Source organism: Macaca thibetana, chromosome X, assembly GCF_024542745.1.
Source record: "Macaca thibetana thibetana isolate TM-01 chromosome X, ASM2454274v1, whole genome shotgun sequence".
Classification (NCBI taxonomy): domain Eukaryota; kingdom Metazoa; phylum Chordata; class Mammalia; order Primates; family Cercopithecidae; genus Macaca; species Macaca thibetana.
This window is the reverse complement of record NC_065598.1, coordinates 146,494,260-146,518,000: the sequence shown is the minus strand read 5'-3', so window position 1 is coordinate 146,518,000 and position 23,741 is coordinate 146,494,260. Positions and strand designations below refer to the sequence as shown.

Genomic DNA, 23,741 nt, shown 5'->3' with positions numbered 1-23,741 from the left:
ATAGAAACTGGCAACTCCAAAGGCCTGACTGGAAGTTTGAACTTAGACAAACTTGAGTGATACAAGGGTAGGAGCTGAGGTAAGACAAATCTATCCTCTGACTGTCCCCAGGAGGGCTGCAAAGGGCCTGCAAACTTCCTTTCTTAAAATAAGTGGGAAACTGAGCCCAAAAGGGAAAGAAATTTTTTCAGTTCAACCACTGAGATCACGTTAACTCCAGGATCTGTAGAGCCCAGGAGAGAGTTAGGTTCATGCTCCACTGAACCCCCTCCTGGCCACAGACTGGGGCCATTGGTCTTGCTCTTCAACACTCTTGCTCATTTGGCTTGTGGGACCTCACATCTCATCCTGCTTGCCCATCCAGCTCTTCTACATCTTTCAAGACCCTGGGCAAATATCAGGTTCCAGGGACAAATCTGTCCATAGAAGACAAGACAGCAGCTTGCTGAGACCCCCTTAGCACTGCCCAGTTTGAGTCATGTGAATATGCAGTTAGGCTGGCAGCACTGGGAAAGAGCAGGGTCTTCCTCAAGCCTAGGGGAGCCAAGGAAAGAGGCTCTATTGCATACTGTCCTCTTCCCCCATCTACCCTACTGTGCTATGTTCCAGATTTCCAGGAATAGAATTGTCCAAGTCCCCAGAAAATGGGAGTGGAACAGGACCAAGCTTAGGTTACAGGGCTCCTAGGCCAGTGTTCCTACGGGCCCTCCCTAAGCATGGCCTTGGTCTGAGCCACAGCATTGAGTCCCTTTTTGACCTGGGCTTAGCAAACATTTTATCTAGAAAAGCATCTTCATCACCCTCCCCGTCAGGCTAACTGTAGCTGGCTTGGTGTCAGGCCCTGAATCAGGGCTAGATTGTCCTTCCAGGGAAATGTCTGCCTCGGAGAGAAGCAAAATCACTTAGTTCTTGGCAGCTCAGTCCCTGCCAGGGGGAAGGTGACCTGCCACTGAACCCATAGCCAGTATAGCACAGTACTCCTCCTGCTGGGGCCAGCTGGTACCCCATGCCTGCCTACCTCAGCTCCCTGTTCAACTGGGAAGCTCTACCTTAGCAGAGCCCTCTGGGAACCAAGTCCACACCCACTCTCCTCCTCCACACACATACCCTCCTGCAAGTAGCTTTGGCTATAGGAGGGCAGTATGAATCTCACACAGCCCCATCCTCCGGGAGCAAGGGAGAGGGAAAGCCACAAATACAGATGATAGCTGGAGTCACACTTGTTTGTAGGGGATCAAAGAAGGCTTTGGGAGGGAGGTGACATTAGAGGTGACTTTGAAGGATTAGGGGAATGTTGCAGACAGATGTAGGGATAGAAGTAGGTGTAAGCCGAGTTCCTCGTGGGACAGCTCCAGTTGGGTTATGGAATACCAAGGAGTTTTGTGTGAGTAAAACCTGTAGGGCTATGAGGATGGGCAGAGAGAAGCAGCTGAGGATACGGGGTTTAGTCCATTAGAGACAAAGGAGGAAGCCAGCCCCTAAGAAGTTCCCAGTATTGGGCGTGTACAGAACACTGAGGTACCAGTAGCTGCTCTAGGTGCTGCAGATGCAGTGGGGGCCAGCACAAAGGTCTATCTCAGGGAGCTGACATTCTAACTGGGGAAACAAGCAATAAACAAGGAAACCAATGAACAAGAAGATTGTGGAGGGTGCTAAGTGCTTTTGACTACTCTGCTGGCTAGATGGGGAGTGGGTTGGAGTGGAGGGAGCAAAGGTGGAAACAGGGACACCAGTCTAGAGGCGACTGTAGTCATCCAGGAGAGAGCCCTGCACGAGGGCAGGAGTGGCGGAGGTGAGAGAGGTGCATGGATTCTGACTGGACTTTGAAAAGTTATGCAGACAGGGTATTTTCTGGCTTATTGGATGCAGTGGATATTTTCTGGCTTATTGGATGCAGTGGATGAAGAAAAGAGAGGGATCCAGGCTTACATCAGGGGCTTTGGCCTGAGCAACTAGAAGGACAGACGTGCCATTACCAACATGGGAAGATGAGCAGGTTCTCTAGGAAACTCCAAGGGGTGAGTTATGGTGGTGTTAGTTTTCAAATAGCATGGTGGCATCGAGTAGGTATTTGGCTATATGTATACAATCACCTGTGTACTACTTTCATGTGACACTGGAACAATTATTTTTATAATAATTTTATTTATGTCAATTTTAAGTAGGCTGACATTAGCTCCATGCTAACCAATCTTATCCATAACATCAAGGGTTTTTCAGATTTCTAGTATTTTTTTTTCTGAATACAATAAGTAATGACAACCACAGTGCTCAAGTCTCCCTGTAATTCCACCCTGACATTCTCTCCTTCGCCAATCTCCAGCAGAGTCTGGGTACCTAGCATGAACAAACTGGTACTGGACATTGGCCTTGACACCCAGGAACCTCTGAGGGCCTTCAAAGGGACCATAGTGGGGCACAGTGGAAAAGAGACCTGGTCCAGTAGCTCTGCAAGGCCCCGGGAGGCAGCCACCTAACTGCCTCAACCGGCCCTGCTCAGTTCTCTGCTGTGTGGAGGGTTCACAGAGTGGAGCCCACCACCCTTTCCTGAGGTTCATGCGCCCTCTGGTGGTAGGGTTCCCCATCTCTGTGCACTGGGGGCTTCCTTGTTCCCGGGTTAAACAGAAAACAGAGACCCTCTGCCTCGGATTCACCGAAGGGAAGGGATAAATGGTCAACCTAACTTTAAGCTCCAGACCAAGGAATAGATGCTTCCGAGGCTTGGACTCAGGTTGGGCTGGCCAGACAAGGGCCACCACAGGTCACACCAAAAGAAGAGGGAGTGTGGTGTGCAAGAAAGGGGACTTTTTTTCTATAGAAGGTCACCAATGCAGAGAAAAGCAAATTGATGGCCATATTCAACTAGAGCAATTTACCTTCAATGGATATTTTCAAAGGAAAATAAAAAACATTCCAATTTAAACATTTTAAAATCAAGAGCAGGAAACAGGCTGTGCTGAATAAATCCAACACATAATGGAAAATGTACTTCAGTTCCTATATTACAGCCAGTTATAGGAGAGAAGCGGGGGCGGCGGCCAGCAACAGACAGGAGAGTCAGGCTCTTACAGAGAAAGCAACCCGAGAGAGGGTGGGTGAGGGGTTGACCAGAGACAGACACTGCCTAGGCTGACATCCAGGTCCTCACACAGGCATACACACACACACACACACACACGCACACACACACACACACACACACACACACGACAAGCTGCACAGATATTCCTTCTGTTGTTCCTTCATCCTTTTCTCAATGAACAAGCTGTCTTTAGATGAGAAGACATTATTGCTAAACAGACACTTGCAGACCAATGTGCAAGGGAGTCTCACATAGAAAGCTGTGGTGGGACTCAGAGAAGGGGCCTGTGAATTTAATCTCAGAAGAAAAAGAGGCAGAAAACGGTAATCCAGGCAGAGGGAACAGCATGAGAAAATACCTGAAAGCATTCCAAGACCTTAACCCTAACTTCTCAAAAAGGAAGTTTTCATCAACTCTAAAAATGAATTCAATGTAATTTTATTAAGAGCAGGAAATCGAGTTGATGGGTGCTGACGAGTTGATGGGTGCAGCACACCAACATGGCACAAGTATGCATATGTAACAAACCTGCACGTTATGCACATGTACCCTAGAACTTAAAGTATAATAATAATAATAATAATAATAAAGAAATAAAAGTAACTTGAAATTTTAACTTTTTTTAATCGCAATTTTAGAAGCACTCAGTAGCTAACTAAATCAAAGAATATTCCCTTGAGCAAAAAAATACCAAAAATTAAGTAATAAAAATATTTTTAAATGAAGTTTTTAAAAGAAAAATGAAAAAGAGCAGGAAATCTAGACCTTCCTCTAATGACAATCCAATAGTCCACCCTCGCTGTCGTCAAAAGAAACAAAAAGTTCAACCCCAAAATAAACAGTAATTAGCCTGAGATATTGTAAATGTGGCTCTACAGTCTGAAATTTAATGGCATCTTTTGTCAAAAATAGTCTTATTTCCACTTTAGTCTCATGACTACAATACTATAGTGCTATCCCTATAGTATTTACTACGATACAGTCATCAAAAATATCTGAAAAAAGCTCTTAGACATTGTGAAATAGTGCATCCATCCACTTCTATAAAAATAGGAGCCACACAAAGATCTAAAAGAATGCTGCCTGCCCAGATCCAGAACAGATAAAGTTAGTGTTAAGGTCTTGGAATGTGAACACATTGTTTGTAGTGCTATCCATTCCTCTGCTGAGATTTTAACTTACTACTGGAAATTCTTAACCAATGATAATAGTTTTTTTCTCTTTATTTTCAAAACGTTTTCCTTTGCTTTGATGAGACACTGTGCTTTTTTTTTTTTTTTTTTTTTTTTTTTTTTTTTTTTTGAGCGGGAGCCGGTAATCATAGTTCATCTAAATGCATCTTTTTCTGAACTTTAAAGATAGAATCCCGTTTTTAATGAACTGAAGTAGCAAAATCACCTTTTTCATTCTTTTAGGAAATAGCTATTGCCAAAGTGAAGGTGTAGATAATGCCTAGTCTTGTTACATAATGGGGATGTGGTTTGCATAATTGTCTTTATAAAATTGAAGTTTCAAGGGATGTCAGCGTTTATGCCACTTTTCCAGTTCCAAAATCACTCCATTCCATTCTAGAAATTTGAAGTATGTAACTTGAAATCCTTAATAAAATTTGTATTTAATTTTATTAAAAAAAAAAAAAAAAAAAGAAAATACCTGAAAGCTTAAGAGAACATAGACATTCGAGACATGGCAAAAAGTTGTGAGAGACTGGACCCCAGGATATCTGGGGAAAAGAAAACTGGAAGAGGGTGGGAGCTGAGCCCTGGAGTCTGTGTCTTGAACCACTGAGCTCCCCATGTGATCCAGAGAAGGTGACTGCCTTGCCCTGGGGAAAACCAAATCCAAGACACAATGTCCATCCCATGATGTGGGCTGGAAATCAGGCACCTGTTGGGGCTGGGCTGATGGTGAGCCAGGCTCCAGGGAGAACACTGCAGATTTCTTGCTGAAATCAAGGCAAAAAATTTCAATGCAGTCATCCCCCTGCTTCTGGTCCCAGTACCATCTTACGCCTGCAAAAGTTACACATTGTCCTGGTTCCAAGACACTGTAAAAACTGAACTCAGTGCAACCTTAGTAATGAAGGTATTGGCAAGGAGCTGGCTGGGTCTCCAAAGACTCCTCCTGTTGTGTAGGGTTCTCTTGAGGCAAAGGGGTTTAGAGCCTTTTCTCCAAGCCCAGTACCCAAAGGGAGGGTGTACACAAAGCACTGCTCCATCATGAATGCATCTCCTTCCTGCTGCAACTTTCAGGGACCAGGACCTAGGCATGTGTCGTGTTGCAGATCCCTCCTGGTGAGTCTTCCCCTGGTTAAGATTTCTTCCTCTAAGCTAGGGAAGAAGTCAAGAAACTACACTAAGTGTAAAAGAAGCCTGGCCAGAAGGATGAATTCAGTTAAAAAGGAATGGTAATGCCAAAGGCACAGGCAACAGAAGCAAAAGTAGATTAATTGAATTACAACAAAATTAAACATTTCTGCATACCAAAGGACACAATCCCCATGGTCACACAGTAAAAAGGCAACCTAGAGAATAAGGAAAATAGTTGCAAATCATATCTGATAAGGGTTTAATATCCAGAATATTTAAAGAATTTCTACAACTTGACACTCCAATTAAAAAATGGCCAAAGAACTTGAATAGACATTTCTCCAAAAAAGATATACAAATGGCCAACAAGCTTGTGAAAATATGCTCAAAATCACCTGTCATTAGAGAAATGAAAATCAAAACTACAATAAGATTCACCTCACACCCATTAGGATAGCTACAAAAACACAGAAACTAAGTGATGGTGAGAATGTAGAGAAATTGGAACCCTTGTGCGCTGTTGGTAGGAATGTAAAATGATGTCACTGTTTTGGTGACATACAAAAAAGAAAATCGTTCCTCAAAAAATTTAAAATAGAATTACTATGTGATCCAGCAATTTCATTTCTGAGTATATACCCAAAAAACTGAAAACGGGATCTCAAAGAGCTATTTGTATATACATGTATACAGGAATATTCACCATAGCCAAATGGTGGAGACAACCCAGATGTTCATTGAGAAACGAATGACTAAGCAAAATGTGGTGATCTATACAATCAAATATTATTTGGCCTTAAAAAGGAAAGAAATTCTGACACATGCTACAACATCGATGAGTCTTAAAGATATTATGCTGAGTAAAATAAGCCAGACACAAAGGACAAATACTGTACGATAGCACTTATACGAGGTCCCCAGAGAAGTTAAATTTATAGAGACAGAAAGTAGAATGGTGGCTTCCAGGGCCTGGGTAGAAGCAATGAGGAATTTTTATTGGGGACAAAGTTTCAGTTTTGCAAGATGAAAAATTCTCAAGATTGTTTTCACAACAATGTGAATATACTTAACACTACCGAACTGTACACTTAAAAGTGATTATGATGGTAAATTTTATGTGTATTTCACCACAAGAAGTACATGCATAAATAAGTGGTGTGCATGTGAACAGGAAGGCCTCTGAGTCTGCACCTAGATTTTCTTGCTCACTAATTAATACTTTTCCTTCAGGCTCCTAATCAGGTTATAATGCCCAGCTGAAAGACATGATACTCCAGGAGACCTTTCCCAACTCCCCCAGCAGAGCCAATGCTTCTGTCAAGGCATGACTGCTGGCAGGGAGAAGCATAGGAGTTTTGGTCAGCTGTGTTTCTTTGCTCATTCATTCATTCATTCATTCATTCACTCATTCATGTGTTCACTTACTCCCCCATTGAATAAATGTTCTCTGAATGCTCCTCAGTGCCAGCTATGTCACTGAGGCTGCAAAGAGACCCATGAGGGAGACTGTCTTGGCCTCGTCCACAGTCAGGAGGGGAAACGAAGTCCACTAAAACTGATCCCACATTACAAAACCAGGACAGAGAGGTTCTTATGCACTGTGGGAGTATAGAGAGGAGATAACTGACAAGTGTGCGAGTCGTTGCAGTCAAGTGGGCCTTCTGAGAGAAGGTGGTGCCTGAGCTAAGCCCTGAAGGACCCGTAAGGTTTAGGCAGACAGGGAAAGGTGGGAGAGTGTATTTTAGACCAGAAGAGTTCTGGATAGGGGTGAAGAAAAGTAGTCTGTCCTTCATATCCTTGCGTTTCACATTTGCAGGTTCAACCAGCGGTGGATTAAAAACATTCAGGAAAAAAATAACAGATCAAAATAATACAAAGAAAAGATACAATATAGCAGCTATTTACATATCACTGACATTGTATTAGGTATTACAAATAATCGAGAGATGACTTAAAGTATGGGAGGATATGCATAGGTTATATTCAAATACTTCGTCATTTTGTATCAGGGACTTGAACATCCACAAATTTAGGTATCCATGGGGACTCCTGAAAGCAATCCCTCATGAATACTGAAGGACAACCATATAGGGAAAAGAGAGGGATTAATGGAGGGAGGGAGAGAATGTGAATAGCAGAGTTGAGCAATAACCACAGACAGTTCAAAGGAATTTGTTAACTCGTAGGTGCCTCTAATACAGATATTCACTTGAAGAGTCTCCCCACCAACAGCAGTTTTCAGGCCTCTTCGGAAATGCTCTTCATAGGGGAGGGATGGCCAGAGCTGCCAGCTACCTCTGTCTCCAGGTGGACAAACGCTAGTTGCCTTGCTCCTCACTCCCTGCCCTGAAATGGACCAGAAGCCGGGTCTATCTCCTTGGTCCGCAGAAGATTGCAGAGACCCCATCCTGGCTAGCAGACAGATCAATCTACAGAGCAGGAGCTAGAGTATCTGATGGGGAGGAATAGCCCTGAGTCTGCACCCTTCTACCCCCTCCCAACAACACTATCACATCCCTTGGCCTGTCTTGGGAGACAGACACTGGGTACCTGGTCTAAATGTCTATCGTAGGTGCTTAAAAGCACATGTATGTGCAGGGAAAAGGGAGTATTCAGAACACATGTTAGAAAAAGTGGCAGCCAGAACCAAGGCAGAAGTGACTATATGCAAAAGAGCCAGAGGGGGGCAGTACTGCAGCAAGGTGTATGTCATTTTGCAAATGGCCTTCTTCAGAGCAGATCATTGCCCAGGCTCCCAGTCCCAGGACAGACCCCTCGGAGACAGCTGCTCCCTTCTCCCTTCCTCAGACTTAGACAGGCTGAAACTCTCGGAAGCCCAGCCAACACAGTCTGTACTCTCCACAAAATGGGCTAAACTTGGAGGTGGAATCTTGGATGTTTAGGCCAAAAACCAGGGGTCAGAGAGGCTTTTGGGAGAATTCAGGGAACATGAGGGTAATGCATGTAAATCTGGAGATCTAAATAGCTCCTCTAGCTCCTGGGATCAAGGCCAAGGCTGGAGAAGCAGTTGGGCCCCAGGTCTTATGGCTTGTCAGCAGCAGCCAGCTCGGGGCTGCTCATCCCATCAGACAGGTAGTCATCTTCATTGTTCTGTTTCATCTTGGTTTCCAGAATCGTGATGCGCTGCTTGAGCTTCTGCTGGGCCCCTGTGTACTCAGCCAGCAGGCGGCCAAAGCGAGTGTATAAGGTTTCCATGTTGGTCTCCAGCTGCCCTAGCTTCTCCTGCACGTCCACCTCCATGCTGGTTGCCACTTCATTCTCATCCAGCAGCCCCTCCTTCATGAGGATCTCCCGACCCCTCTCTTCTAGGACTTTCTTGGCATCAGGGTATTCAGTCACTGCTTCCATAAGATCATCCTTGGACAAGCAGAAGAGGTCTGAGTAGCCCAGGCTGCGGATATTAGCCGTGCGTCGATTGCCCATTTTACTTCCCTTAATGTTAAGGATACTGATCTCACCAAAGCAGCTTCCAGCCGAGAGCAGGGCATACTGAGTCACCCCATCATCAGCCACCACTGCCAGCCTGCCCTCCTTAATGATGTACATCTCCTTGCCGATGTCCCCTTTGCGACAAATGTAATCCCCAGGACTGAAGACTTGAGGACGGAGTTTCAATACCAGCTCTACCAGCAGGCCAGCCTCACAATCATGGAAGATGCGCACTTTCTTAAGTGTGGACAAGTGGACATTGATGGCTATCTCAGCCCTGAGCTTGGCTGGCAGATTCTTGAGAACTTCTCGCTCATCCACTGTCTTCTTATTGGTCCACAAGTAGTCAAACCACCTAATGACCTTGGCTTCCATCTCCTTGCTGACCTTTCGGAACTGCATGTAGTGTTTCACGGCATCGATCTTAGCCTGGAACTCTGCCCGGGTGGCATTCATGTTGGAGATCATGGAGCCCACATTTCCCACAATGGTGGCAAAGATGAGGACGCCAATCAGGAAGTCAAAGATGACAAATAGGTACTCCTCATCCTTTACAGGGGGTGGTGTCTCCCCAATGGTAGTGAGGGTCAGTGTGGACCAGTAAAGGCAATAGATGTATTCCCTAGCCAGGTAGCCATACTCAGGGTCAGTGATATTTGGGTAAACCCAGGTGTCAACCCCAAAGCCTATGGATTTGGAGATGGCATAATAGATGCAGGCATTCCAGTGGATGATGACCAAGATGTAGAGGACAAGGTTGCTGATGCGGAAGATGTTAGGGTAGCTGGTGCGTGTCTCTGTCCGGTCAAAGAACTCAAACATGCGGGCAAAGTGCAGCAGGCGGTTGAAGCGCACCTCAGGGCTGTGGATGCCCACAGCAAAATAGATCAGGTCAGTGGGGATGATGGAAGCCACATCTAGCTTGAACTGCAGGGTGTGGATGTAGTTGTCTCGTAGTTTCTTGGTATCTTTGACCAGCAGCCCCTGCTCCAGGAAACCTAGTAGAGATGCAAGCCAGCATGTCACCTCTGCCCTCAGGATGTGTGTGTGTGTGTGTGTATATATATATATATATATATATATATATATATATATATATATATATCCTTCCCTATAGGCTAATATCTCTAGGCAAGGAAAATACCGGTCACTGAAACTTCCTTCCCAAGGAGGGATATAGCTCACATACCAGGGCTGGCCAGAAGGACTCTAAGAGAACACCCCCAGATTGAAACCTCTCTATGCATGTGGGACCATGAGGTTCAAAGAGGGGCACTCACCTACCAGAGTCCCACCCAAGTAATTTAGTCCTACACCATGTCCAGTGGGTTTCCTAAAGATTTGGACTCAGGCCTTCGGATTTACCTGCATCCCAGTTGCTCACTGACCTGTGCGCAATCGGATGAAGATGTCTGCGATATAGACCACATCTGAGACATAGTCCAGCACCAGCCACACCAGGTAGTAGTCTTTCTGTAGGTCACTGAAGCAGGCTCTGCAGGAGGACAGGGCTAAGCTTCACCCTCAAAGCCAGCCAAAGGTCCCAAAATGAGTGTTCACTGTGTGCAGGGCTTGGGATGGCTACCAGGGGCATCATTTAGTCACAGTCAGCCTGACGCCAAGAGACACTTATCTACAAGTAACTTCTGCCCCACCCCTCCTCATGACATAACATCACTACGTAGACAGCACCACTGACCATTAATTTTCTGTCTCACCCTCTGAACTGTGAGGTCCAGGAAGGCAGGCACCCCTCTTAGTCATTACGGCATGCCCCATGCCTGACCTAGGGCAACAGGATTTGAGTGCTCAAAGGCTGTGAGTTGAATGAATGAACAAGTCATTGGAAGAACAAACTACAGAACACAACTGAACCGTCTCCATGCTCATCTCTTCAACATACATCTTATTCAGCACCCAACAAACAGCACTAGCCAATACATGTGAGAGAGAGGGTAGTAGTGGGAATGGAGAAAGGTTGGAAGTTGCAGGAACGTTTTAAAAGGAAGTGGCAGGATTTGGCAACTGAGTTGGGAGAGGGTTGGGGAGAGAGCAGAGTCAAGGACAGAGCCCAGGATGATTGTCCAGTGAGTGTACTAGTCAAAGGGGAGAGCCATTAATTCTGCCTACTTGGTCACATTTAAACTGAAACTCCAGCCCCCTGCCCTTCCCACTGAGTCTGCAGAGCTGGCCCATGCCAGTGATGGCTCATTCACAGCCTCCAGCCACACTAGGCCATCCCGAGACAGGGTTTTCATACTTGCTGTTTCTTCTGGCCAGAATGCTCCCTCCACCATCCTCAGGTATCTAATTAGCTGTCTCCCTCCCACCAGCTAAGGCATCACCTCCTCAGAGAGCATGATCCCAACTGCCCTTTCTCTAGCAGCCCTCTGCCACCAGTCCCTGGCATCATCCTGGTCATTTGTTTCATTTCAGGTTTACAGTCATTGTCTGCCACTAGCCTGGGAGTTCCAGGAGAGCAGAGACCATGGTGGTTGTGCTCACCACGTTATCCCCAGCACTGAGCACACATGAGGTGCTCAGTCAAATCCTTGCTGAATGAATGACTGGGATTGGGACGGAGTAGGTTGGGGAATGCTGCCAAGGAAAGCTACAGGTAGATAGCGGCTTTTGAACTGAGCCTGCAAGGAGAAGAATCTCCATAGGTGGAAAACGGAAGGGAAAGGGAATTTTCTGTAGAGGAAACAGCGTGTTCTGATCCAAGAGTGGTGAATGCTGGGGCTAGGGTGTGTCCAGAAGGTGTAGCAAGAGAAAAAGGTCAGGTTCAGAGGAGTTTGAAGGCCATGCTTAGGACTTGAACTTCATCCCGTGGACAATGGGGAGCCACTTAAGGGTTTGTGAGGAGGGAATGGCATCACCAAATCCTAGTTTTCTGTCAAGCATGTTTGTTGCAAAAGTGGAAGATGCACGCTAGGTGTGTGGCGCCACTGTTGTCCCAGACACAGGACAGACAAGAAATCTTCATGGCATATTAAATGGAGAGAGGGTTGGGGCTAACAGAGAAGTTGGAGGTGCCATTGGTATCCAGGGACTGCTGTGCTATCAATCCCAGGGTCTGAAGACTGGGTTGCTTTGGCCACCCCTCCTGGGCCCCACCCTGCTCACCTGGCCACCAGCAGGCACCAGTTGTAAAGGACAGGCATGGCAATGACAAACAGCCAGCAGTAGTACCAATCCCCAGCTGGGTCCAAGACAAATAATTCAAATTTCTTCCTGAGAAGACAGACAAAGGCAAAGCTTGGGGATCAGGTCCCCCAGTGTGATAGCACCCCAGCTCCCAGAAACCAGAGGTGCCTGAGAAAGCACTGCCAAAGGGGATATGTGGGGTGAAAGATAGGTTGGCTGAGGGCCCCATTTTTCAGAGACCTACAACCTGGTACTGGGCATCTGAGTGGAACTCAGATGGGCAGGGGCACCCATCTTCCCATTCTGAACCTAGATAGGTCCATTGATTCCCATGCACCTTACAGGCCCCTTGCCCAGAGGGCAGAGCTTTCAGTAGCAGTGGGACTCAGGGCCTGGGAAGGGATTTCCACAGGATGGTAATTGGGGCTTACGCCTATTCCCACATCCCTCCCTAAAGACAGGTGCTCCAGGTGAGTGAGCACCACAAGCTTCCTGCTCACCTCACCCTCCCTTTTCAGTCATTGGCCTCCAGCCTCCAAATCACTTTCCCAGATGTTGTGTCCTGCTTTGGCAAGGGATGTTGTGTTCTGCTTTCCCTCTACTGGTCAGAGGTGGGGAATGTCAGCTTGGCCAGACATCTGCAGTTGTCTTCTCATTCCTCAAAGGACAGATCCCCCAGCTCTGCCTTCTCCGCCCTCCCCACGCTATCCTGTTCCATCATCCAGCCCTTCTCCTCCAGCCCTCTACATGATCTCTTCAAAGACCCATTTCCTCGCCCACAGTGGAGCTGAGATTGTCATCCCCTCCAGGGCAATCCCTGAATGCACCATCTCAGTATTTCCTGGCCACTGGAACTGGGCTGTACATTCACGTGCAGCAAGAGGACATCTGGCAAGAGGCAACTAAGGCAAGAAAAGACACCAGAGGTTCTCATGGCAAGTAGGCCACTGGCTGTTGGGGGAACAATGGAAATATTCTGGAGTTGAAAACATTGCAAGTCACCCTTGCCCACCGCTCTCCTTACTACAGCAGGGTTTGTCATAGCCCCTGGCAGTAGCATAGAAACCCCAGTGAGCTCTTCCATTGCATGCTTGGAGCCCATTTGAGCCCCACAGGCTGAACAACTGTACTTGGTGCCTTTGTCCTTGCCATCCTTGTCGCCTTTGCCATCCCCCTGCTGTGTGGTCACAGTCTGGAGTTCAGGCCCACGAAAACGCTCGAGGAATGAGTCAGGCCTAGGTTCCTCCTCTCGGAAATTCTTGTTGGCCCACTCTCTGATGATCCCCACCAGGCGAACTATCCTAGAGGTGAGAGAAAAGGAGCATGAGCCAGAGCCAAGACTCATGCTGTTCAGAGAGCACCTGTCCCCACGAGCTCACTGTCTGCTGAGGAAGATGAAAGAAGGACAGTGAAACCTACAAACAGGCCATACCATGATTTCCCGTGTGCTAAAAGCTGGGGTAGAGGCCAGCACTTAGGGCCGGGGGCTGGGGCTCAGGCGTGACCCTGAATGCAGTCCAGGGGAAGACAGCTGTCCTGGGAAGACTTCCTATAGGAAGTGCCATCTCAGTTGATGGTGAGAAGAGCAAAGAGGAGGTCTTCAGGACAAGATGGAGGTTGTGTTAAGGCAGGAACTGTCAAGAGTAAAGCTTGCCCCGTGCTTCCTGCTTTCCCTATGGAGCCTCTGACTCTGGGATAGAGAGGCCTTGGGTCCTCTACCTAGGCCTCTCTACTGGGAAGGGTATCACTCTCTGATGTTGAGACAGCCAAATGTGAAGGGAGGCCTCTTCTGGCCCCTCTGAGCTTGCCTGCCTTGGGGTTTGCCCAGGCTTCGTGAGGAAATAATTACGTTTGGCTACCACCGACAGTGCTCCCTGGAGGTCTTGGTGGACAGGACTAGTGGGACCGGGAAGAGGAGGGCAGTGGTCGCCACCCTGACAGGCCCCATGAGTAGGAAGGGGAAGCAGCAGGGTAGTGGTGGGACCCACCTGCGGAAGCCACCCCTTCCCCGCTGTGGGGCATCCACATCTGCCAGCCTCTGCAGTTCTGAAGAGGTGTCATCGTCAGCTGCAGAGTGTGGCCTGCGGAAAAAAGAGCAGGGTTGACCCAGGGTTATCCGGGCATGACTTGTCTCCCCTCCTGGGTCATGCTTAGAAATCCCATGTTCTTTTTAGAGGCTGTCCTGGAGACAAAGATTGCTTGCTCTGTGACAATGAGGCAGAGCTGGGAAGAAGTAGCAGCCTCTGTACCCTCCCTGATACCATGCAGACTCACCTGCTGCTTGTCCTGTGGTCATCTTTGCCATTGGCCTTGATGGCAGGGGGTGCATGATGGTTGTGATTATTGACTGGAGAGCTCTTCACGCCATTGGCTTTTTCAGTCATCCTCCATGTACAACCAGAGCGCTTATCTGCCAGGAAGAGGGCCAAGAAGAAGGTCACAGAGGACCCTGACACCCACAGAGAGTGGGAGAGTGGCAAGCAAACAGAATGGATTAGAACCCAGGCCCACCTCGCCAACCTCAGCACCCTCAGGCACTGCTATGACAGTCAGGGCAGTAGGATACAGCATTCCCTAAGTGCCAGGCACCAGGGGCCAAGAAAATGAGGGTACTCCCCCAACCCTAATATGTAATTGCAAATGGAAACAGTGCTAAACTACAAAAAGTGTTTGCTTTTCTATTTTACCCCAGTATTTTTTTTTTTTTACATACAAACTATCAAAGCTAAAACAAAACATAACAAACAAAAACTGTTTAAGCCATCTTCCTGTGCGTTCACTTTGCAGATGTCTGGCACATATGTAAGCTGCCAAGCAGCTCCAAGGCAGTCACTGCCCCAAAGCCCTGGCCCAAGGGAGGAAGTGCATATCCCTGACCCAGAATAGCTTCCCTCTTCCCTAAGGAGCATAAGCTCTGAGGTGGTCTCCAGTGAGGAGAACCAGAAAGCTGGGTGGCTTGGGGAGTTGTGGGGTAGAGAGCAGCTGCTCTGGGCCAGGGAGACATACCTCCTCCCTTGGGCCAGGGCTCTGGGGCAGTGGCTGCCTTGGAACTGCTCGGCAGCTTAAGTGTGTGCCAGATATCTGCAAAGCGAAGGCACAGGGAGATGGCTTAAACAGTTTTTGTTCATTTTGTTTTGTTTTAGCTTTGATAGTTTGATAGTGAGGGCTCTCTCCTCTGCGCAGAGCAGGAGAGGGACAAGGGCAGCATTCTTTGCCAGAAAAATCCCTCTGGCTGCTCTGTGGAGCCTGCATTAGAGGGAGAGCAAGAGTGAAGGTTGGGGCAGGGAGGAGGCTGGACAACAGTACCAATGGAGCCCAAGACAAGAAGGTAGAGTGTGTAACTATCTAGGAAGGAGAATGGATGGGACTCAGAGAAGGAGTGCATGTGGGGAGCAATGGAGAGAGTGGGTGAGATCACAAAGAAAGAGGAGACCAAGTGAGAGTCTGGAGCAGAGTTGTGGAGAACCCCAATATTTAAGAGTTGAGCAGAGGATGAGGTGCCCACAAAACAGATGGAGAAGGAATAGCCCAGGAGGTAGCAATCTAGAGGAGGGACAGGAGATTGTGTCCCACAGTGTCTCTTGCCACAGAGTCAGGAGATACTTGGAGGAGTTCTTCCCTGCCAGGGCTGGTTGGCATGCCCTACCAGGTGTGGCCAGAAATGGTCAGCATGACCCCCAGATTTCCCACAGCCCATGCTGCTGGACCCACACAGTCCAAAAGCTGTTCCGGGAGCTCCCTTAACCCCCGCCCAAGCTTGTTCCAGCCTCTGAAGCTATCACCATGGCAATGGCAGGCACGTCAAACAGCCTCAGAGATGCTCACCTGGTGCTCTCTGTGGGACTATGGCACCAAGATAGTAATGAGGGCACTTGAGGGAAAGGAACCAGCATCGCTGAGTCCCTGCTTGGACCCTGGAGACAGCAGACCATGGAGACAAAAAGTTTCAGGCAACACAAACAAAGCCAGAGCCATTCGCACCAGAGTTTCAGGGCTGGCCTCCTGGAAAAGCTGGTGTTGAAGCTGAAGCTGGCAGATCAAAAGGGCTGTAATCCAGGGCCAGGCCAGTGCCGGGGGCAGAGCATATGTTCACACCCTCTCTAAGGTTCTGCCACAAAGACAGATTCCCCCCACCCCATGACCCCTGCTTCTTCTGTACCAGGAAACAGACCCGTCCCTGAGCCTGACTACCTGCATACCCTCCTCTTTGTCAGAAACTGCCCCTCAGGCTGCTTGCAGGAAACAAGGCAGTTGGACTGGTGGGTCTCATGTATACACCCTCTCCAGGAAACCTCAAGCCCTAAGGCTCCAGATACCATCACGTCAAATCAGCTCCTCCTCAAAGTTACCCACCTCTGAAAGGGGCCTGCCCTCTTCCCAGTCACTCAAGCTGGAAGCCTGGTGTCAACCGTAACTCCTTGTTTCCTTTATCACATCCAAGCAGCCTCTGTCCTGAGTTGATTGCCCCCACAAAAAGCGTCAAAGTTCTGTCCACCCATTGCCCTCCATCCCCAAGGCCCTGGACTGGTCTCAGGCTTTCAACATGGCTCTCCAGGCCTGCTGCAGTGGACTCCGGATGGCTCAGCGTTCGCTGGGGTCTGGACTGGAGGGGGTACATGAGCACCAGAGTTTACATTGCAGGTAAAGCTCTCAGGGGGATGTATCCATCCCCATATCATGACAGCAGAGAGAAAAGCTAAGGGTGGAGCTCTGGGGAACTGCAACCATGAAAGATAGCTGAGGGGCTGAGTGAGTGAAGGGGAATGAGGCTGGGAGTATGAGAAACATGAGGGAGTTCCCAGGGAAGGCAGACTTTCAGGAAGGGAGCTGTCTGCAAGGCCAATGCCCCCCTCCCATATCAGGAAGATAAGTGCTCCGTGCCAGACACTCCTTGCCCTTAAGATGAGAGCTGGAGCGGGCACTGGGTGGAACAATAGGGGCCTCGCTGGGGACCTTATCAAGAGTAGCATCAAGGAGTGGTGGTCAAAGAGAGCTTGTTTCACAAAGTTTCAAGCGAGGAGTAGGAGGGGACAGACAAGAGATAGAGCACATAGCTCAGTCTTTCTAAGAGACTGACCAAGAAAAAGAGGAAAGATAGAGTGGGAACTGGAGGAGGGTTTGAGGCTGACAAAGGTTCTCTGTCTTGCTGTTGCTGTTATTATTCTATGTCAAGAAGATAATAAAGCAAGCTTAAAGGTTTTGAGGAGGAATTCAGTAGATAATAAAAATATGTGTGCTTGTGAGCAACTCCAGTTGAAGCTGGAGCCCATGAAAGATGGGTGGAATGGGAAGGTTCAGGTACCAGAGGAAGTGACAGGAGACAGATCCAGGACAATGGGAAGGGGCTGCTGAGAAACAGGCCATGAGACAGTTGAAGGGATTCACTCTTGCAAAACCCCAGTGTTCTAAGTGAAATGGGAAGGATGCGGGGGCTTTCATCTTCAGAGACACCAGGCAGCAGTAGGTGCAGACTTTGGAGGAGGCCAGAACGTTTGCAATAGCTGTTGCAAAGAGAGACAGGGGATACCAAACAAGTGTGAGGACAAGAAAAGGCTTGACAAGGAAGACAACAGACCATGTACCTACCAAAGAGAACAGAGATGGGCAACAGATCTTAGATGAGCAGTGGGATTCTCAAGGAGGGTGGTTTAACAGCCTACAGTAAGGCATGATTATTTGATAAAAAGTCCAAACACAGTCAAGGTGGAGTTGTAGGCTTCTTTTCTCCTTATCCACAAGCTGAACAGCCAGCCCAAGACTTTAAAGAAAAACCAGCCTGGTCAAGGAGTTTATTGAAAGAGTTTTGAGGAAAATTCCTTCCTCTGGAAGTCAAGTCAGAGAGAGAAGGAACAAGTTCGTCATATAGCCAAGATTAGAAGTTTCAGTTCATGGCCCATTCATTCACTCATCTATCTCATACACATACCCAAGACACCTACTATGTGCCGGATCCTTTGCTGGGTGCTGAGTTTAGAAAGAAGAGTCTGGCAGTCTCGATCTCAGTGGTACTTCCAGAGTAAGAGACAGATAGGAACACGATTTATCGCAAGTCACTTCTCTGTTCATGTTCTATTCTGTTTCTGAGCAGCGTCTAACAGTTTATCCACTCCATCTTTCTTGAAATAATGGATTCTACTCCCCTCGTTCTCCTCCTACCTCACTGGCCACTTCTCAATGTTCTTTGAAGAGGCCTCCTCCTCTTCCCCAACTCTAAATGTTGGAGTGTCCCAAACTCAGTCCTTCAATGGACTTCTTGTCTTTTCTCTCTTCATCACCTCCTTCTCCAGTCTCATGGCTTTAAATACATCTGTATGTTAGTGACTTGCAAACTCTTAAAACCAGTTCAACCTATCCCATGGACAGTAATTTACCCCCCTCACATAACCACTTGGATTTTGAATAGGCATCTCAGGTTCCATATGTCCAAAAGTGAGTTATCTTCCCCTCAAAAGCTTATCCTTCCATAATCATCTGCATCTCAGTAAAGGCAAAGCCATATAACTGGGAGCCATACTCCCAGTTACTCTGGTCACAAACCATAGCATCATCCTTGACTCCTCTTTTTTTCATACCCCATGGACTCTACATATATGCAAATCATATGGGCTCTACCTTAAAAACATACCTCTTATCCAATCACTTTTTATCTCCACCATTACCACGTTAATCAAAGCTACCATCTTTTCTCAGTGCCTGGAACATAGTAGGTGTTCAATAAATAAGTTTTAAATGAGTAGTCTATGCATGGTACCTGCATTTTTCCCAGTCCATTACTCCCTCTCTTTTTACTTTCATTGTACAGCATAGGATTCTGCTGTATCAATTATTTGATTTTAAAGGAACATGCCACCCTTTTCCTCTTAGCCAACATGGGGTAACAGGGATCATATTTTTCCTCCGGAATGAAATAACCAAACATATAAAAAATATACGACACAACAGTTTTCAAGACTATAAACATTAGGCAACAAAGGACAACCATCCCTAAGAGACAGGAGTCAAATGTGAATCCTGTGACTGCCCCAGATTACTCCTTTGTGAGAGTTTCCAGGCCATGGCACAGAGGAGAATGCAGGTGGAACCTGATGGATGACTCCCTGGGTTAAGGACAGAGAAGAGAATGAAAGGATACCAAAGCAGCTAAAGTCTGCAGAACAGAGTACTGCAAAGGAGAGAGCTGCACAGAGAGAGCTCTGGAGACCTGCAAAGAGTCTTTCCCAAGTATCCATCTGAGTGCTTATTTGCATATACCAATGAGGTGGTTATCCACAGCTTAGGAAAGAACCATCCCCCCAAATTAGACATTACAGTTTCCAGCTCTCACACATGGCCTGGAATAGTGCCTCATGCCACCAGTCAAACTGGAAACCTAGTGGTTCATGGGCTATTGGGTAGAGTACCTAGAAGGGGCTTGCCTCACTCATGAGGAATAACTGTTCCTTTCACTGAGCATGGTTCTAGTCCTACTGAAAAATCTTAAAAGCAAGACCCAAAAGGATCAAACTCTTTCCATTAACTTAACTTCACACCAGAACAAGGTTCAAGGTTCAAGAATGTTTCTAGAAGTACAAAACCGCACAGCACCCACAAAGTAAAAATCACAATGTGGCATCCACTCAGAAATGATCAGCCATGCAAATGAATTCTCAATAATGAGGAGGCAACAATTTATCAATTGAAATATACCCATAATTGACACAGATGTACAATTAGTACACAAGAATATGAAAACAGCTAATGCAACTGTATTCTATATGTTCAAAAAGTTAAGTAGGGCCATGAAATATATAAAAAGACCCAACTCAAATGTCTAAAGATGAAAACTACAATTTTTGAGATGAAAATTACACTATGTGGGATTCACAGAAGATAAGATATTGCAGAAGAAGGAATTAGTGCACGTACAGACAAACTGATTTTAAAATGAATTTACAGTATTTATTTAGACAATAAAACTATCCACAGTGTAGCACAGAAAGAAAAGATAATCAGAAAACAACAATAGCAGCAACAGCAACAATAAAAAGCAAAGCGTCAGTGGAAACTACACCAAGGCATATGAGTATCAAAGTGCCCACATCCACTGATAATAGGGAAATCATAACAGTTGCCCGAGAAAGAAGACGCATTATGCACTGAATCACAAAAGTGTGGATGGCATCTAATATCCACTAACAAAGGTACAGGTGACAACAAGACCTCTCTGCTAAGCTTCAAGCTTTCCTTCCAACTTCCAACTGGACATTACTCTCTGGGTGCCCTTGGAAAGCTGCAGCTCATCTTGCCTCAAGTCACACTATTCATCGCCACCATCAGCCCTTTGACAGACAGACGTTTGTGACTGACTGGGCCTTCAGACCCTCAACTGCTGGCTTCCAGGGTGGCTTGGCGTTCTAAATTCTCCCTGAAGAGCATGCCCAGGCTCCTTCTCCCTGTCCACAGCTTTCTGCCAAGTTTCTCAGGTCCTGGGGTGAAACCTGTGTTCAGACTATGCCACCCTTCTTGCCAATACTGCCTGCACTAGAGTGTGTACTGCCTGAGGGCAGGCATCAGTGTCTGTGTTCTTGTCCATTACATTCCTGCACCACACTGAGGCTGGCTCCTGAAAAGCATTGCATATATGTTGGTGGAAAGAAGGAAGAGAGGGAGAGAGAGAGGGAAAAAGACATAAAGGCTAGATCTTGGTGAAGTTCTGAGGAATCTCAGAAGACAGAGCTCAGAAAAGGGAAGTGCTGAGCCTAAAGCAGTGAGCAGGGGAGAACAGATGCAGGGGGTCTTCCTGGGGAGTGGGGTTGGTGAGGGAGTGGTTTATGAAACCGGTTTCTCCAAGTAACCAGACGTCCCAGCTTCTTATACAGCCCAGCCCATCCTTGACAGAAAAGCAGAAGAAGCTCAATAAGGACTTAAATGATTCAATCAATATAATTAGAATACTTGATCTAGTTAAAAGAGAAAAAATTACATCACCTCAATTGGTATAGAAAAATTATTGAACAAAATTCAGAACCTATTTACTTTTTAAATATCTTATGAAATCAGAAATAGAAAGGACCTTCTTTCTATTCCTAATATATACATAGAAATATATAGTATATAAATATAAATATATATTATATATACATTATAATCTATTTCAATATTAAGAAATTGTTTTCTTTTTTCATGGGATTAGGAATTTTAGGTAGGGCATGGTGGCTCACGCCTTCAATCCCAGCACTTTGGGAGGCTGGGGCAGGTGGATCCCTTGAGGCCAGCAGTTCGAGACCAGCCTGGCCAATGTGGCAAAACCCCATCTCTACTAAAAATACAAAAATTAGCTGGGCGTGGTGGCAGGCGTCTGTAATCCCAGCTACTCGGGAGGCTAAGGCACGAGAATCACTTGAACGTGGGAGGTGGAGGTTGCAGTGAGCTGAGATGGCGCCACTGCACTCCAGCCTAGGAGACAGAGTAAGACTTTCTCTCCAAAAAAAAAAAGGAATTTAAAAAAGTAAGTAAATTCTCACCATTTCTAAACAATACTGTGCTGGATTTCTTAGCCAGTGCAATAAGCAAGAAAAATAAATGAAGTGCATAGGTACTGGGAATAAAAAGAAATGTTTTAAATAGACTATGGTTAATAATTCATAGTATATTTCAAAACTGCTAAAAGAGAAGATTTGAAATAGTCCCAACACAAGAAATGATAAATGTGTGAGATTATGAGTATCCCCAGATTTGATTATTACACATTGTATGCATGCACCAAAATATCACGTGTACCACCTATTTATAATCTCTATGTATCAACAAAAAAATTTAATGTAAACAACGAAACTATGATGATGAAACTGTAGGAAACATTTTATATGATATTGAGTTAGAAAGACAATACCATGAAAGAAAACATTGAACATAAATTCACATTAAACCCAACATTTAAAAGAATACAATAAACTGAAAAAAAAATTGACAGAGAAAGAAAAAGATTTTTTTATAAACAGAGATACTACAAATCAATATATTGAAAAAATAGAAACAGTAAAATCACAAAAACACAGATGCAAAGATACTAGTCACAGTAACGTATATCTTAATGAATTAATCAATTAACCGAATGAACCAAGACCATAGGGTGGAATACAATGCAGCCCTTAAAATGGTATTGCTATTGTAAAAGACTATTTCTTGTCAGGGGGAAAGCAGGTTTCAAAATGGAAAGTTCTGTTATGTTAATAATGTAGTCCACACATACATGTGTGATATACATTCACACACAGATACATAAACTCACAAGATCAAGACTTTATTTCTCAATTCTGAGGGTGTGGGGAAATTGTTTTCCTTTGTATATTTTTTATAGTGTCCAATATTCTGTATTGTAATATGTGATGTCTGCAGTCGGGAAGGGAGGTTATAGCGCTATATAATAAAATAAAATATTATTTTAAAACAACAACAGTAACAAAAATCCAGCCCATTTTGGTTTCAGGTTCAAGTTAATACCAGGTCAAGCCAAAGTTTTTCCACTGATACTGGGAAGGGATCTTTTTCATGGTTGACAGCCTAGAGATACTACACGTCTTAGCTGGAAACTAGTCCCCCAGATAGTCAATATCTGTTATGTTTTAATATCAGATATTTTCCATTGCAGTGGCAAAAGTCTTGGGTGGCAGGCAGAGAACGGTACAGGGGATAGTCATAGACATCATGGGGGGCAGGGCAGTAGGGCAGGCAGGCAGAGAAGCAGGGAGGTATGTGGGTGAGCAGCAATAGCGAAGTCCCAGAGGAAGCAGTGGGTATCCCTGACAGGAAGCTGGAATCTGGTGATTCAGGGGCAGGTTCTCATTCATGGAGCAGCTACCTTGTGCTAAGTACTTGACATAAGTTAATTCATTTAATCCTCATGACAACCTGACAAAGTTGACACTATTCTTATCCCCATTGCACAGATTCATATCTAAGCAATTTGGCTCCAAAAGCACACTCAGTCACAGGGCCAGTTTAGAAGGCAAAGGAGCCAGGAAGTGCACAAGTACTAAAAAGAGAGGTATGGTCAGAACTGCACTGGAAGCAGCAGGCTCCTGGACTGACTTTCGAGTGTGGAGCTGAAACTGCCGTGACCCCCTGTGCCCAGGCTCAGGAGGGACAGTGGGAGGGGGCCCCGCTGTGATAAGGTGAGCTGCAGGAGCTGGAGGTGGAGATCATGCCCGGCACTCACTAGGCAGGTAGTAGGCCTTTGAGTCTGAGCCGCCTCAGCCTCCCTGAGTTCGGGCTCCAGCACAGCAGCTTCGTGAACTAGGTCCTTGAGAACTACTTGTTGAATGAATAAAATCTTCAGACGGATACACAAGAGGCAGGGCTTTGCCCAAGAGGCTTGGCAGGCCAGCGTGGTTGATCACTACCTTGACAGGGGGCTACAATCTCTAGTGTGGACACCACTATGCCCAACTTACCATGGTTGGGCTGCTTTGCCAAGGGAGGCTTCGTCTCTTTACAGACAAAGATGGGACTGGGGCAATATACCTGGCATCAGCCACACACAGTCCACACCTCAGGGGAGGCTCCTCCTAGAAGGCCACCCAAGACAGGCTGAATCCTAGTGATTGTAGCTCATCTCCCTAAATGCTCCTGTCCTCACTGAGAAGCTCCTCCTGAGCTCCACATCTTCAGGTGCCCATGGGCCATCTCCATCTCCTGGAGGAAGACACTGGGCCCCTGGAACCAATATGTTCAAACTGACATGAACTTCTGTCCCTCCACCCCAGTTCCTCTGT

General features: G+C 46.4%; 1 protein-coding gene across 1 annotated transcript; it reads right to left on the bottom strand.

Annotated features, from left to right (window-relative positions):
• Window positions 1-8,268: 8,268 nt before the first annotated feature.
• On the bottom strand, window positions 8,269-17,994 carry CNGA2 (cyclic nucleotide gated channel subunit alpha 2). Its single transcript, XM_050775324.1, has 7 exons — window positions 17,928-17,994; window positions 14,263-14,398; window positions 13,977-14,069; window positions 13,119-13,289; window positions 11,968-12,075; window positions 10,230-10,336; window positions 8,269-9,839 (listed from the first exon to the last, which is right to left on the bottom strand). The coding sequence occupies exons 2-7, from the start codon at window positions 14,370-14,372 to the stop codon at window positions 8,434-8,436; spliced, it is 1,995 nt and encodes a 664-aa protein (XP_050631281.1). The 5' UTR covers window positions 14,373-14,398; window positions 17,928-17,994; the 3' UTR covers window positions 8,269-8,433.
• Between the last annotated feature and the right edge of the window lie 5,747 nt (window positions 17,995-23,741).

What these genes read in the sequence shown, in the direction of transcription:
- CNGA2 (XM_050775324.1), bottom strand. Translation starts at nt 14,372, where the DNA reads ATGACTGAAAAAGCCAATGGCGTGAAGAGCTCTCCAGTCAATAATCAC. An exon ending in GACCACAGGACAAGCAGCAG is followed by an intron (nt 14,070 to 14,262) that starts GTGAGTCTGCAT and finishes TTTTTTCCGCAG; the next exon opens with GCCACACTCTGCAGCTGACG. An exon ending in GGCAAGGACAAAGGCACCAA is followed by an intron (nt 12,076 to 13,118) that starts GTACAGTTGTTC and finishes CTGTCTTCTCAG; the next exon opens with GAAGAAATTTGAATTATTTG.